This window comes from Hyperoodon ampullatus (genome assembly GCF_949752795.1).
Source record: "Hyperoodon ampullatus genome assembly, chromosome: 11".
Classification (NCBI taxonomy): Eukaryota; Metazoa; Chordata; class Mammalia; order Artiodactyla; family Ziphiidae; genus Hyperoodon; species Hyperoodon ampullatus.
Window position 1 is genome coordinate 99,885,326 of NC_136924.1, and position 14,522 is coordinate 99,899,847.

The 14,522-nt window shown below is 41.3% G+C and overlaps 1 protein-coding gene across 1 annotated transcript in view; it reads right to left on the minus strand.

Annotated features, from left to right (window-relative positions):
* Positions 1-1,164: 1,164 nt before the first annotated feature.
* Positions 1,165-14,522, minus strand: part of KDM5A (lysine demethylase 5A) — a gene marked incomplete at its 5' end in the record, with an annotated part of 82,747 nt that continues 69,389 nt past the window's right edge. Inside the window, 4 exons of the mRNA XM_079716062.1 lie at positions 1,165-2,459; positions 9,892-10,299; positions 12,392-12,612; positions 13,488-13,647. Of these exons, the coding sequence (XP_079572188.1) occupies positions 2,253-2,459; positions 9,892-10,299; positions 12,392-12,612; positions 13,488-13,647 (996 nt within the window). The 3' untranslated portion in view covers positions 1,165-2,252. The remainder of the gene's footprint in view (positions 2,460-9,891; positions 10,300-12,391; positions 12,613-13,487; positions 13,648-14,522) is intronic.

Sequence of the window (14,522 nt, forward strand, 5' to 3'; positions counted from 1 at the left end):
GAAGACTTTTACAGAGAAGACCGAAAGGCAAAAAACATTGTGCTTTCTTCTGTAATATCAACCAGATGAAATTCTTAACTAAGTAGTAGTATCTTTATGTATTGAGAGACTGGCAAAATGATAACTTATGAAACTGGTTACTTAGTTACCTTGTAATTTCCATTGAAATCTTAAATCACACACACACTTGAGATGAGATTTTAAGATCCATGCACACCAACACTTATGAACCTCTGAACAGGCCAAGACACTCAAAATGTTATACGATATTAAGGGAGAAATGACTAAAAGATAGGTAGTAGAACCACAGAGAAAGCATTTCCAGAAACTGGATTTTATAGGAAAGGTTTTACTTTTTTTAGTAAGATGCCTTTTGAGTTAAATCTCATACCCACGCAAACTGTGACTGGACAGTACATTTCACTTCTAGTTACTAGAAGACATTTCTTTAAGAGATCGGGGCAAAAAGGGAAGACAAGACTAAAAGCTGCTCTCTGGGCCCACCCTGCTACCCCCTTTTAAAAGGAAAACTGATGAATTTAAGTCAAACCACAGATCTTTAAACCAAAATAAAGGGACACAGGATAGTGAAGACAAAACACCATTTTTAGTTTGTTTGGTGGGTTTTTGGGGGTTTTTGTCCTTAAAAAAAAAAATTTAGTCCCCTTCTAATAAGAGTTTCCATACAGCTTACCTAACACCTTCACAAGGACAAGGAACACAACAGGAGGGAGGAGAACACAGCACCGTAGTTCCAAACTTTCACATACAAAACAGAACTACCATCACAGATACAGTATGACCAGGTTTCCCCACAGAAAGGGACAAGTCCCAACACACAAACGAAATATAATTACCTATTTGAACAAAACCAAGATGGAAGATCTGGTCGGGCTAGGATGGAGAAGGAAGTGCTAACTCCTTGTACTACAAGGAAGGAATGGGATTCCTTTATTAAAAAGCAAGACAAGAAAGCAAGCTCCCAAATGGATTTTTGATGCTGAAATTCTGTCATAAGCTGCTGGTAACAGTAAATATATATATATATGTATATATATATATACATATATATATATTCATATATGTATATTAAAAAAGGAAAAATAATCTATTTATAGAACAGTCAGTAGTCAGAGACATTTAGAAAAAAGTAAAAACAAGTCCTTTTTTCTTTTTTTTTAAAAATGGATTTACTAAAACAATTTTGTCACCCAGAGGTACTCTAAGCCCACGTCCTCTGATGAAGCCACGTGCTGTGCAACAGCATCTGCCGCGGGCCACGTTCAGAAACGGCCAGTCCTGGAAACCACAGCCAGTGGGGGCCGGGCTGCAAGGCAAGAGCTGTTATTTGCTGGTCTTGCTCGGGGCCATGCTTGAAGCCTGGTGGCACCTGGTGCACTTGTGAATGAAGGGTTCCCCGAAAAGCAGGCACCGCTGTGGCTCAGTAAAACATTCTGACTTGTCTTCTTTGCTACCGCAGAAGCCTGGATCCACGTACCTGCTCTTCTTTAAAATGTAGACCCAAGGCAGCAAGACTTCTCAAAGCCAAAAAACGGCTCCTTGCCTTGAGATAAAATCTCTTCTTCCCAGAATCCAATCTAGTCAGACGTCAGAACGAGATGCCATCCTCCTCCTTAGGAAGATGAGGTGACCTGCCTCTCAACTGGGGTTTTCTTCTTGGTACAAACAAGCACATGGAGCTGAGGTCTACAGGCTGTGCCACTACCCATGGCCTCTCACAGGACTATCTTCAGCCCTGGCCCTCTCCTAGCTGGATGTGTAGGGAGTCGAATGCCAGGGCAGAGTGGAAGGAAACTGCTACTGTACTCCTCTCCCACTGGCCTAACTAAGGAGATCCAAGTGATCACACCTCTGGATGGTGCTGGCTGCATACCTCTAACTAGTACCAACTGGCCAGAAGCCGCAGCCTACATGCCCTGCCAGCACACCAATGCATTAATGCCAACCAGCCACCCTAGCGCTCAAATGTCTGGCCTTAATGTGACAAGCAATCTGAGAGGAGACACGAACTGAAACGCTGGCTGCTGGACCAAAGCAGACACCCTCGGCACAGATGTGCTGACAGAGAATGCAGATCCCACGTCCATGCAAAGAGGAAGTCAGCTGGGAGGACTTGCTCAGAAGGCCATTCATCTTTGGAAGCAACATTCTGAGTGGATCTAAACCACTCTACTGACTACGGTCTCTGTGTGGTCCGTTTTCCCCCATGTCCCAAACTAACCCAGCATCTGCTAACTGGTCTCTTTAAGATCCTCCACTGGTAGTTTGTAGCTCATTATGAAAGAAGGAGGTGGTGCTGGACCTGGGCTATCTGGCCCCTGCTTCTTTGCACAGTTTGTACAGATGTAATCTTCATTTTCAGCCATTTCTGGAGATACACCCACACAAACTTGGTGAAACCACTCATCACAGCCACCATCACACTGCACCCAGTCTACCTGTTGGAGACAAGATCAGGGAATGTTTAGGTTACATACACATTAAGCCTGCAATACAAGCAAACCAAAAAGCTTTCTTGGCTTAAATGATAGCAAATAATTGGGATGCCCAGAGATAGACAATGACTTCTTATGGGGTTATTTTTTAAAGAAAGAAGCTGGGAAGTTAATACCCCCAAATTATTTTTCCCATATGTCCACAAAATTAGGCCTCTTAGGTTCTCCATTACCTCATCAATACCTGGGGCTCCTTGTGAGGCAGAAACATGTCTGAGAAAATTTGACAAAAAGGAACTTCTAATAGAGCAGCCAAGTAGTTTTAGCTAATATTAACAATTTCTAGGCTCTAAGACAATGCAAGTATCAATCAAGAAGAGTACAACAATGTGAAGGCAATCCTGTGTATTAGCTTTATTTCAAAGATATAAGCCAAAGTACTTAGAGCATTAAACACCTTTTTAGAAAAGCAGTCACATAGGCCACTTTTTAAACTAATATTTTTTATTCTTCTCTTCTTCCGTTACAAATACAACTCCCTATAAAAAGTCAGCAAATATCAGAGGTCAAATCTTACAAATTAACCAATTAAAACAGTCAAAGACACAGGTCAATAGATCACTCTGAGGTTTAAAATTAAAGTCTGGGGAACTGATAGGTCAGTGGCAGATGCCAGGCAAGCTCTGACCCTTCAGAGGACATTGTGATTATAGGAGGCTAGAAAAGGACTACTGTTTGGTGACTTTAAGCCCGGGGCATATAGTGAACAGTGAGGTGATCTGGGGCTTTCCTATTTGGCAGCTGATTCGGGTAGTTTTTACGGCGGATTAGAACCTTTAAGATAAAAGAGCTACTTGCCCTTCTCTCCCCAGTACAGAAGTTGATAACTTCACTAGCAACCAAGTCACTTAACAACAATGAGCTTTGCCAGAAAACAGGGCAAAGTATGGAGTCTGAAGGGATCAATTAAGTACTTCAGTACAGCTTACGAGAAAGAACAGAGAAAGGAGGTTTGGGCTAGGGAAATGAGTCTCAGGAAAAGTGAGTAGTTTTCAAAACCAGTGTCCATATACTATAAAAATTATCAAAAGTGTGATACTCCTGGTTAGTAGTTTCCAGGTTTTTAGTAAAGGGTGGGAGAAATCATTTGTCAACATAATCTTTTTGCTTTCACCATTCCTAGAGTTCTGGTGTAAAATTTGAGGCAAGTCATTTAATCTCCCTAAGGCTCCATTTCTCCATCTGTAAAATGGAGATCAAATCTTGCTCACAGGATTATTTAGAGGATCAAGTAAAATAATGTCTGGCAAGACACCTGGTCCACAGCCTGGGACACTGAAGGCACTTTTTAAGATCACAGTCTCCTGGCTCTACTCACTATCCTACTTTCCACAAAGCATTCTCCACCTTCAAGCAACTGCCTGTGGCACTACTGGTGTCAGAATCACCTGCTGCGTCTGTTAAAAGCGTAGCTGAAACCCATCCCAAACCCACAGGCTCAGGATATCATGGGGGACAAACCAGAATCCTGCACTGTGACCAGCTCCCAGGTTAATTCTTAAATATTCTAAATTTGACCATCGCTGGCACTATGTGATCCTGCTTTCTGTAAGTTCGGAGTGACTTAATTACTTCCTAACATAAATGTTAGCTTTGTTCTGCAATTGTTTGTGTGATATTTAGCTTCTGAAGTCTGTGCAGTGAAGAAAACAACTGATCTAAATGTCCCTGCTGTGGCAAACTGTCCTGGAGACAAAAAAGGGAGACAATGACTCAAAAATACACATGCTACCAGCAGGTGAAGATTTATAAAGTGCTAATCTGACAGGGGGCGAGCTCAGCCCAACTGTCCGGCAATTTGGAGCTGGTCAGCGGAACTGGGAGAGCTGTGCTTCTCTGGGCCGCCCAGCCTGGAGGTGCCACCCTGGTTATGACAACCCTGAGTCAACAAGTAACTACTCCTGCCTCCAGTTATCTGACCAGTCCAGCCCCCACCGGGTAAGAGGGTTACCAGTTCACCACTATTTGCTGCCGAGAAAAGCGGCCCCATGTCTTTTAGAATCTAATTGTGCACTACACGCCCTGGCTTCCGGTCTCCCAAAATCACATCTATTGCTGTCTTTTCAATTTTCCTTTTGTGATTTTGGCTAGAGGTCCATTCCTAAGCCCAGCTCTCCCACCATCCCAAAAAAGTATATAACTTTTCTTGAGATGCTGTCCCAGCCTACATGTTACACAACAATTCACCCTAATAATCTAGCAGGGAAAAAATAGCCCTCTTGGACTTCCCTGGTGGCGCAGTGGTTAAGAATCCGCCTGCCAATCCAGGGGACACGGGTTCGAGCCCTGGTCCGGGAAGATCGCACGTGCCGCGGAGCAACTAAGCCCATGCGCCACAACTACTGAGCCTGCGCTCTGGAGCCCGCGAGCCGCAACTACTGAAGCCTGTGTGCCGCAACCACTGAAGCCCGTGCGCCGCAACCACTGAAGCCCATGCACTGCAACTACTGAAGCCCGTGCACCTAGAGCCCGTGCTCCATAACATGAGAAGCCACCACAATGAGAAGCCCGCGCACTGCAACGAAGAGTAGCCCCCGCTCGCCGCAACTAGAGAAAGCCCACATGCAGCAACGAAGATCCAACACAGCCAAAACTAAATGAATAAATAAATAAAATTATTTTTAAAAAATAGCCCTCTTTACGAATATCTTCCTATCATGTTCATCTACTTACAATCAAAATCCAGCTCTACTTTTGTCTGGAATATCAACTGAATCTGCAGACTATGCAGTAGCCTGAACACTCAAGAACAAAGAATTTGGCTAACCGCATAGTAAGTTCTAATAGTCATTTCCCCTTTCAGTACTTCTGGGAGATATACTTATCAAATCAAAAAAAAGTAATTACTGAAAAACTTCACAGCAATGAGCTGTTCAGATATTAACTGGTAAGACATTTAACTATAGTAAAAATAGCTTACTGGGTTTGGATTGGGGGAAACGTGTGCTTAAATGAGAAATATAATGTTAGTTTGGCATTTCACGTGTTGCTATATGGTTTCATATTTACACTTAAGAAAAAATATTTGAAAAAAATATATTTGGCACATTACATTTTTTGTTCATTTCTTAGCGCATATTACTACACTGGGAAAAAAGAAAGCCTCGTGATTTAGTGACAGTCTTAGCTTAGTTACCCACCTGAGCTCTTTTTATTTTGGCATTCAATCTCTTTTGCACCGAAGTTTCTTGCAAAAGCCAGATTTCAAAATTAAAACAACTTAATCAAGTATGACACATGTTCACAATCCCCGTGTATGTTTTTTTGGTGATCTTAACAATAAGTAACCAACCCTCCCAGTCTGCCCAAGATTAACAGGTTTCCCAAAACACAGGAATGGCGGTGCTAAAACCAGGAAAGTCGCAGGCAAGTTGGGACAGTTGGTTGCCCTATCATAACATCACCAGTTTGTGTGTGTCTCTGCGTGTGTCTGTGTGTTTCTGTGTGTGTGACTCCCTCATTTAAGTAATCCAACCTTTGATTACCTATGCCAAAAGGAGATATGAATGATAAAGCCACTGATAACGCAAACACTTTTGCTGAGACAACTCTCCACAAAAATCTTTTAAAATCAGAGTGGCTGGGACTTCCCTGGTGGTGCAGTGGGTTCGAGCCCTGGTCCGGGAAGATCCCACATGCCGCGGAGCAACTAAGCCCGTGTACCACAACTTCTGAGCCTGTGCTCTAGAGCCCGTGAGCTACAACTACTGAGCCCGTGCACCACAACTACTGAAGCCTGCACACCTAGAGCCCACGAACCACAACTACTGAGCCCACGCACCACAACTACTGAAGCCCGTGCACCTAGAGCCCACGAGCCACAACTACTGAGCCCACGCACCACAACTACTGAAGCCTGTGCACCTAGAGCCCACGCTCTGCAATGAGAAGCCACCGCAATGAGAAGCCCATACACCGCAACGAAGAGCAGCCCCCGCTCGCCACAACTAGAGAAATCCCGTGCGCAGCAACAAAGACCCAACGCAGCCAAAAATAAATAAATAAATAAATTTATTTATTTTAAAAAAAATCAGAGTGGCTAACAAATAGTAAAAGTGAGAGACAGAAGTTTATAAACATAGTTTCTCTTTATATATCATGCCAAACTTCTTAGGGAGGTAGTAATGGGTAATGGGTAATGGGAAAAAGCCCATAGTAAGAAGGTTAAAAAAAAGTAAAGGGAAAAAAATCTATTTTCATAAGTAAGATTAAATATTTATTTTAATGCAGAAAAATTGTTACTTAAATATTAGCTTGAAAGAATTTGCTCCTTCAAGTTAACTCGTTTAACTCTTGGTACCAATAAGATTGAATGAAAGTGGCAAAGTTCAAGGAGAAAAAGATTCTGAACCTTAAAACTAATTTTTTGAAAACAATTCTTCATTATTATTTTTAAAATTAATTTCAACTTGAATTTGATAATGATGGAAGAGATAGTTTTGTTTTTTTTTTAAACCTTTTACATTTTCTGATAATATTTTTCTTTTTTCTTTCTAAAACATCTTGAAATTGAAGCTAGGTACATTTAAGTTATCCTTCAAAGTTTTCTCAATCTGCACATTTTTAGATAAAAATAATAGTAATTACTAGTTAGAATACATTTACCTAAATATAAATGAACCCAAGAAGTTGTGTGGGTTTTTCGCTACATGATATTTAAAGAACACAGACTTCCTTAAAAAACATTCTTTTCTTGTCATCCTTTTGTTCTGAAGATGCGTACCATGCATTAATTTGTTTTCCTTAGAGAAACACTATACTTCAAATTGAGAAAGTTGTAAAATTCTTTACCAAGTTTCTAAAGAAACATACCTTCCACTTAGTAAAACTGGTGTCAGAAACAGACTTGGAGAACCATAAAAATTGCAAAACAGGAATGACGGGCAAAATGTTTATAATCTGAAATAATTTGTTTAAAATGAAACACATTGGGCTTCCCTGGTGGCGCAGTGGTTGAGGGTCTGCCTGCCGATGCAGGGGACGTGGGTTCGTGCCCCGGTCTGGGAGGATACCACGTGCCGCGGAGCGGCTGGGCCCGTGGGCCATGGCCGCTGGGCCTGCGCGTCCGGAGCCTGTGCTCCGCAGCGGGAGAGGCCACAACAGTGAGAGGCCCGCATACCACCAAAAAAAAAAAAGAAACACATTATAGAAATACATCATTCATAAGTGTCTTTCATGTAGCTATTGACAGGTTAAGGCACACCTGCTCACCTGTGTATGTGTTCTGACAATTTTTGTACTAATCTTAACAAATTAATGTGTACAAATCTTTGTATGTTTTAAACAATAGACATTTTCTCTAAATATTCAGCTAAATCTACTTTTGCTCCATCAAAATGTAGATGATAACTTTCCAGATTTTTTTTTTCTTGGCCACGCCATGTGGCATGCAGGATCTTAGTTCCCCAACCAGGGATTGAACCCAGGGCCCCTGCAGTGGAAGTGCTGTGGAGTCCTAACCAGTGGACTTCCAGGGGATGAATCCTTTCTAGATTTTTTTAAAAAAATACCTATAATGTTAGGAGTAAATCCCAGGGTTCATCTAAAAATAATGATCACATCTTAACACTTAAGTTGCATTTTTGGTTAACCAGTGCTTTCATATAGATGATCTCACCTTACTCCTTGACCACCCTGAGAGGAAGCAGGACATGTGTTAACAATTCTGTGGCAGATGAGAAAAAAACTGCCTGTAGTGTTTATATGCTACAGGAAAAGAACAGGGATAGTAGATGAACTGAACTGTATTTTAAATGCTGAACAGAGGAGAGGGGAGAGGTTATTAAGTGAAAAGGAGAAAAAAAGTGAAAGGTTCATGATGGATATAAACACTGTAGGAAGGATGATAGGAAAGCTTGAAGAAGAAACATACCCTGTTGCCAGTCCTCCAACTGCCACACAATTAGTTAAAGGAGGAAGAAAAGGGAGAAGGTCCTGCCAGCACTAGGCTGCTAATACTTCAGACCCAAGGAGAAACTGCTAACCTGTCATCAGCCTCTTTTAATAAACAGATTCAGATGAGAATAAATTCAAATGAAAGATAAAATAATACACGCACATATAATGTATCTACCAAAATGCTTTAAAATATTTAAAATATAGAAAAATACTTACGAAACTAATAAAGCAGATACAAAAGTGGACAGTATGACATGATATAAAACAAACTATACAGGAAAAGAATTGGAAGGAAACACACTAAAATATTTACAGCTGTGGCCCTCAGAAAGCTGGACTATGGGATATATATTTTACTATATATTCATTTTCCAAAAGTGAGTAGAAAACCTTTAATAAGTATAATTTAAATACGTGTCATTTAGTTTTGCAATGTGTTTTTGTACTTGCATCTCAGTTACCAGAGGGGTAGGGATATTAGCGGAGAGCACCTGGTCTGGGAGCCAGGGTTCTACTTTTGGTTTTGCCACTAATGAGCTCTGTGACTTTGGTCACATCATTTATCTTCACTCAGTCCTGGCTTCATCATTTGTGAAATGAAGAGGCTGGACAAGGGGACCTCTTCAAGCTCTAACAAGTATTTTACTGAGGAGGAAAGTAAGGGAATAGTGATGCAGCTGTGTTTATTCTGTTGATATATTCAAGTTGAGGAGCTATTAAAATTCTAAACATCAAGTGGTGTAAGGAGATAATAAAATTAAAACCATGAATTTACTAATAATCTTGATGGGAACACTATAATAGATACCTTCAGCCATTTAATGAACTAGGATTTTTCATAAAGTCCATCTATCTTTCTCAGAAGTCTATAACATCAATTATTACCTTAAGAAAGACCATCATATCCTTGCTAATATTTAAAATTGAGGGCTGACATTTTAAAAATAATACCTTTAAAGGTCTTTATTTTTTGCAAGGGATGTGAAAACAATCATATTCTATTTAGGAGAGTATATACATAGGGCTGGGTGTGGATAAGACACAGACCAAAAGGGAAGATTTAACCCCCTAGTTTTAGGTCTTCAGAACTGATCTCAATGCAATTTGCCACAGCTCTTAGGATACCGGCCCAGGACTTTTCGGGCCACTGTGGCTAACTGACAAGATGTCTAGTCCCTCGAGGCAACCTGCAGGGAAGGGACACGACTGCTCTGAGCCCTGCTGTGCCCACGCATGAGACGCACCGCTCCTGGTAGCACACAGCTTCTCTCTGCTCGGTCAAGACTATCACCACGTATATGATTTCTAAAACACAACATTTCTTCTACTAAGAGCCTCCTAACTGAAAATGTTTCTAGAAACTGAATTAAACGTGTGACGTCACAAGGCCAAACAGACCATCATTACCTCAAACCCAGGTGTGCCCGGCCGCTGCTCCACGTCCCCGCGCACACTTGGCGGGTGCAGCTAGACTCACCTTGTCCTTGCAGGGCCTCTGGCAGTTCCGCGCGGCACACACAGCGTTCTCGTCGTCAGACTCCTCCGCTCCTGACCAGTCGTATTTGGAGGGGATGTCCAGCACCTTCTTCTCTCTCTTCTTCTCCGAGCTCTCCTTCACAAGTTCAACTTTGGCTGCAGCAGCCTTCTCCTTCTTTTTCTTCCTCTCTTCTTCTTTTGCTAGTTTCTTGGCCAGTTTGTTCAGCTCCTTTGATTTTTCCGCACTTAATTTTAATTTCTTCTTTTTAGGTTTATCCATTTTCTTTAGCTCCTTGGACTTCTGCTTTCCTTCGCCAAAAAGCTGTTCTTTTTCTAGCTTCCGTTTCCGTTTCTTCTCTGAAGAGTCCTTTCCTTTTATTTTGAATGGTTTCTCTTCCATGCTGTCATCCTTCGTAAGTATAAAAATAGAAACAATTTTAAAGCAAGACATTTAAAAACTGTTTTATTCTCTTACATGAGGTATCAGGAATAGGCAATTTCATAGAGACAGGAAATAGAATATGAGTTACCGGGGCTGGGGGGAGGGAAATGGGATTTATTATTTAATGGGTACAGAGTTTCTGTTAGGAATAATTTTAAAGTTCTGGAAATGGATAGTGATAACAGTTGTATACTATTATAAATGTAATTAAAACAACTTAATTGTATACTTAAAAATAGTTGAAATGATAAATTTTATGTTGTGTACATTATACCACAATAAGTATTCTGAAGATATTTTAAGAAGGCAAATGTAATATTCAAAGAAGATAACAGCAGAAAATAATGGCAAGCCCTAAATAAAATATCTGACTTATTTTTAGCTTATCAGAGGGAAAAAAGGCAAAAAAAAGTGTCTGCATATATTAATATAGTCTGTAGCACCTCTACGTAACTGAGATGAAAACATACACAGAAAGCTAAATGTATACTAAATAATTATGTAATAACTCTTTGGGTCTCCACTTACCAGTACTAAAGTTCTTTATTAACTCAATAAATCCTTGGTGGTTAAGAAGTTATCAAAACTGTCAGCAAAACACAAAATTTTATCCATGATCTCATTACAAAGGGTATGTAGTGACTTTCACAAGAAAACAGTTGCTGTCACGAAGCAAAAACACTTGCCTTTTTTTACCAACTGTCTAATATTGTTGCTATTTATGTGCCAAGGTAGTAAACATTAAAGATTTTAATAGTAAAAGTGTGTCTAGTAACAGAAAGAACAAGGGGTAAAGTAGAAAAAGAAATATTGAAAAACATAAGCTTGATAATTACTTAAGAAATAACACTTGAGAATTTATTTTCCCACAGATTTGATACTGGAATATCTTTGACAGGAACTCAGAATCTGCAAATTCGTAAAGAACACTGGGTCACAAGTGTCTTAAGTCTATCTTATCTTTTTTTTTTTTTTTGCGGTATGCGGGCTTCTCACTGTTGTGGCCTGTCCCACCGCGGAGCACAGGCTCCAGACGCGCAGGCTCAGCGGCCATGGCTCACGGGCCCAGCCGCTCCGCGGCATGTGGGATCCTCCCGGACCGGGGCACGAACCCATGTCCCCTGCATCGGCAGGCGGACTCTCAACCACCGCGCCACCAGGGAAGCCCCTATCATATCTTTAATAAGATATTTAACTTCTCAACATTTTGTGTTTCCTTATATGTAAAATAAAGATCAGATGAGATAACGGATGTGAAGAAAATGCTCTGCGACTGGAAAATACTATCTAAGTTAGGCACCCTCAGTCTGACTTCCAAACCAAAGACAAACCACAGTGCACCAGGCGTATCCGTGTCAACTGCTGCTGACAGTGTACCTTCCGCCTCATGGAAACAGTCATGGAAAAGAATAATGAAAAGGATACCGGAGTCTAATGCCAGAGAGAGAACCCAGGTCTCTGTTTTTACTCCACGTGTGACCTCAGGCAAGTTTCTACGTCTCTGACCCTTACTTTCTTCACAGGTAGAATGAGCTAAATACTCGCCATGTCTATCCTTTCCCCCTCCCCCTCAGGATTATGGTGAGGATGAATGAGATCATGGATAGAACAACATGTATAAACTGTACAAATAAGAAACTGTGTGATTTAAAATTGTATAAAAGTGTGTAAATTGTATAAATGTATGTGGACTCCTCCTCCCACCCAATCCACTTCTATTTAACCATTCCCTTGCTTCCTGTTTCAACCACTATATTGCCCCCTGCCTAACTTTTGGGCCTTTCACCAGTGTAAGTCTGGGCTAAGGAAGCTGTTCTCAAGTTGTGAATTACAGTACCCCCCTTTCTTTTCGGCAGAAATGGCCTTTTTAAAAATTGATTATTACATAAAATCTCAATAAAGAAAACCACAAAGCAGAACTACTTTGGCTTAATGAGAAAGTAGGACAATCAGAGTACTACCCACCCAGCCACCCCTTGTGGCAATCTGTGGTACCTCCAAGGAACCTGGACATTCTAATTGGTTTTAAAACCACTGTAAGTAAGCTTCAAAGCCATACCTCCATGATATGCAGGAATCTGTCTTCAGAGGGTGGGTGTGTGGCCTGCAAAATCCGCCATATGTGTTGAGTCTCATCTAGAGACACCTCCAGGAGATCTCCAACCATCATAAGTTCTTCCAGCTGGGCTTTAGCTCCAGGCGATAACTCTAGCACCGGAGGCTCCAAACTACGGGGCACCAGAGGGCTCTTCCGAGGTTGTTTCCTTGGGGTGCTAGAACCTTTCCCCCAAAATATAAGACAAAAAAAATGAAAACTATTGAAAAAATGTAATGTTTTGAAAGTAAATATTTAGAAGAATGGTCCCCCCTCCTCCAACATTTAATTTAGAAGTTTGGGTTCACTGCATCAGTATGAAAGTGAAAATAAAATTTTTAAAAATACAGAACAGAAAGACCTAGAATTCTAATGACCACTCTAAAAACCTGGTTTAGAGTAAAAAAACAGGTTCCTTATTGATTCTTTACCTTGTGACTGGAGGGGAAGGGGAATGGGAGAGAATCTCCTACCCCATGCTCTCTCCATTTCAGAGAATACCAAAAGACTAAGCATATAACTGCCCCATATGAATAATATCTACTTAACAAACAGCAATAATATGCTGTTCCATAAAATCCTGAATTTTACTGTGAAGAGAGAAATACTCTCCTTTTTCCAGAGGAGTGACCTAAAGCAGTCTTATTTTCACTAGGGACAAAGAAAGTGAACATAATAGAGAAATTATTTACCAAGGGATGAAAAACTAACAAAGCTTTCCAAAACCAGAATGAATATTCTTAAAAAGCAGCAAGTTCCTCAACAACCGGTAATAAACAAATAGAGGATAAATAACTACCTATCAGGGATTTGATAAAAATAAAATGGGACTAGAATGGGACCAGATGGCCTCTAAAGTCCTTCTAATTAGGATTCAATAATTCTATGGAAATTTTCAGGTTATGACCTAATCACAGAAAAATGCTAACAGAGACTGGCTTTTCCAAAGTTGCATATTTTCAGGTTCTATGGCATTTCACTGCCAGGATTTGTACTGAAAGAGAGATTCAGTATGGTTTCAGGCTTCTCTTCTCCATACCGCTACCAAGGGCCGTAATACCTTGAGAACAGCTCTTAGAAGCAGACGAATAAGCATGCTCAGCACAGAAGGAGGGTGCCGTCCACATGTGCGTGACCACCTCCTCGGACTTGATGGGAATCTCTTCATCACAAAAAAGGCTGGGCTCCAGACTGCTGGAGGACTTCACACTGGCTGTGTCCTGCAGAAGAAATGAAGCGGGTATGGAGAATTAGAAACAACTGATCCCGTGACAAGAATCTAAATACAGGGCTTCCCTGGTGGCGCAGTGGTTGAGAGTCCGCCTGCCGATGCAGGGGACACGCGTTCGTGCCCCGGTCCGGGAGGATGCCACGTGCCGCGGAGCGGCTGGGCCCGTGGGCCATGGCCGCTGGGCCTGCGTGTCTGGAGCCTGTGTGCCGTAGCGGGAGAGGCCACAACGGTGAGAGGCCCGTGTACCGCAAAAAAAAAAAAAAAAAAAAAAAAGAATCTAAATACAGGCTTTCAGGTTAAAGTTTCTAATATAACACAGTATATATATTAAAAAAATAAATAAATAAAAGATCTTAAAATTAAATATATGGTATTTAGTAAGACAGAAAATGTCCATTGGGGAAAAAAACAGAAATCACCAGTTTTTCAAGCCAAAAGGGAAAGAGTAAAGCTCAAAAGTAATCCTCAGGGCTTCCCTGGTGGCGCAGTGGTTGAGAGTCCACGTGCCGATGCAGGGGACACGGGTTCGTGCCCCGGTCCGGGAGGATCCCACATGCCACAGAGCGGCTGGCCTGTGAGCTGTGGCTGCTGGGCCTGCGCGTCCGGAGCCTGTGCTCCGCAGCGGGAGAGGCCACAACAGTGAGAGGCCCGCGTACCGCAAAAAAAAAAAAAAAAAGTAATCCTCAGAGATAATAAACCTACAAGAAAATTACGATTACATAATCAACTTTCTACAGTCTACAACTCATAAAAACTCCTGTAGCCACAAGTTAAGGAACTTTGACCCTTTAAGAAAAAATAAAATGGACTTAGGAGGGGAATAAAGGTTTAGATGTGACATCTTAAGGACACAAATTATTTAAT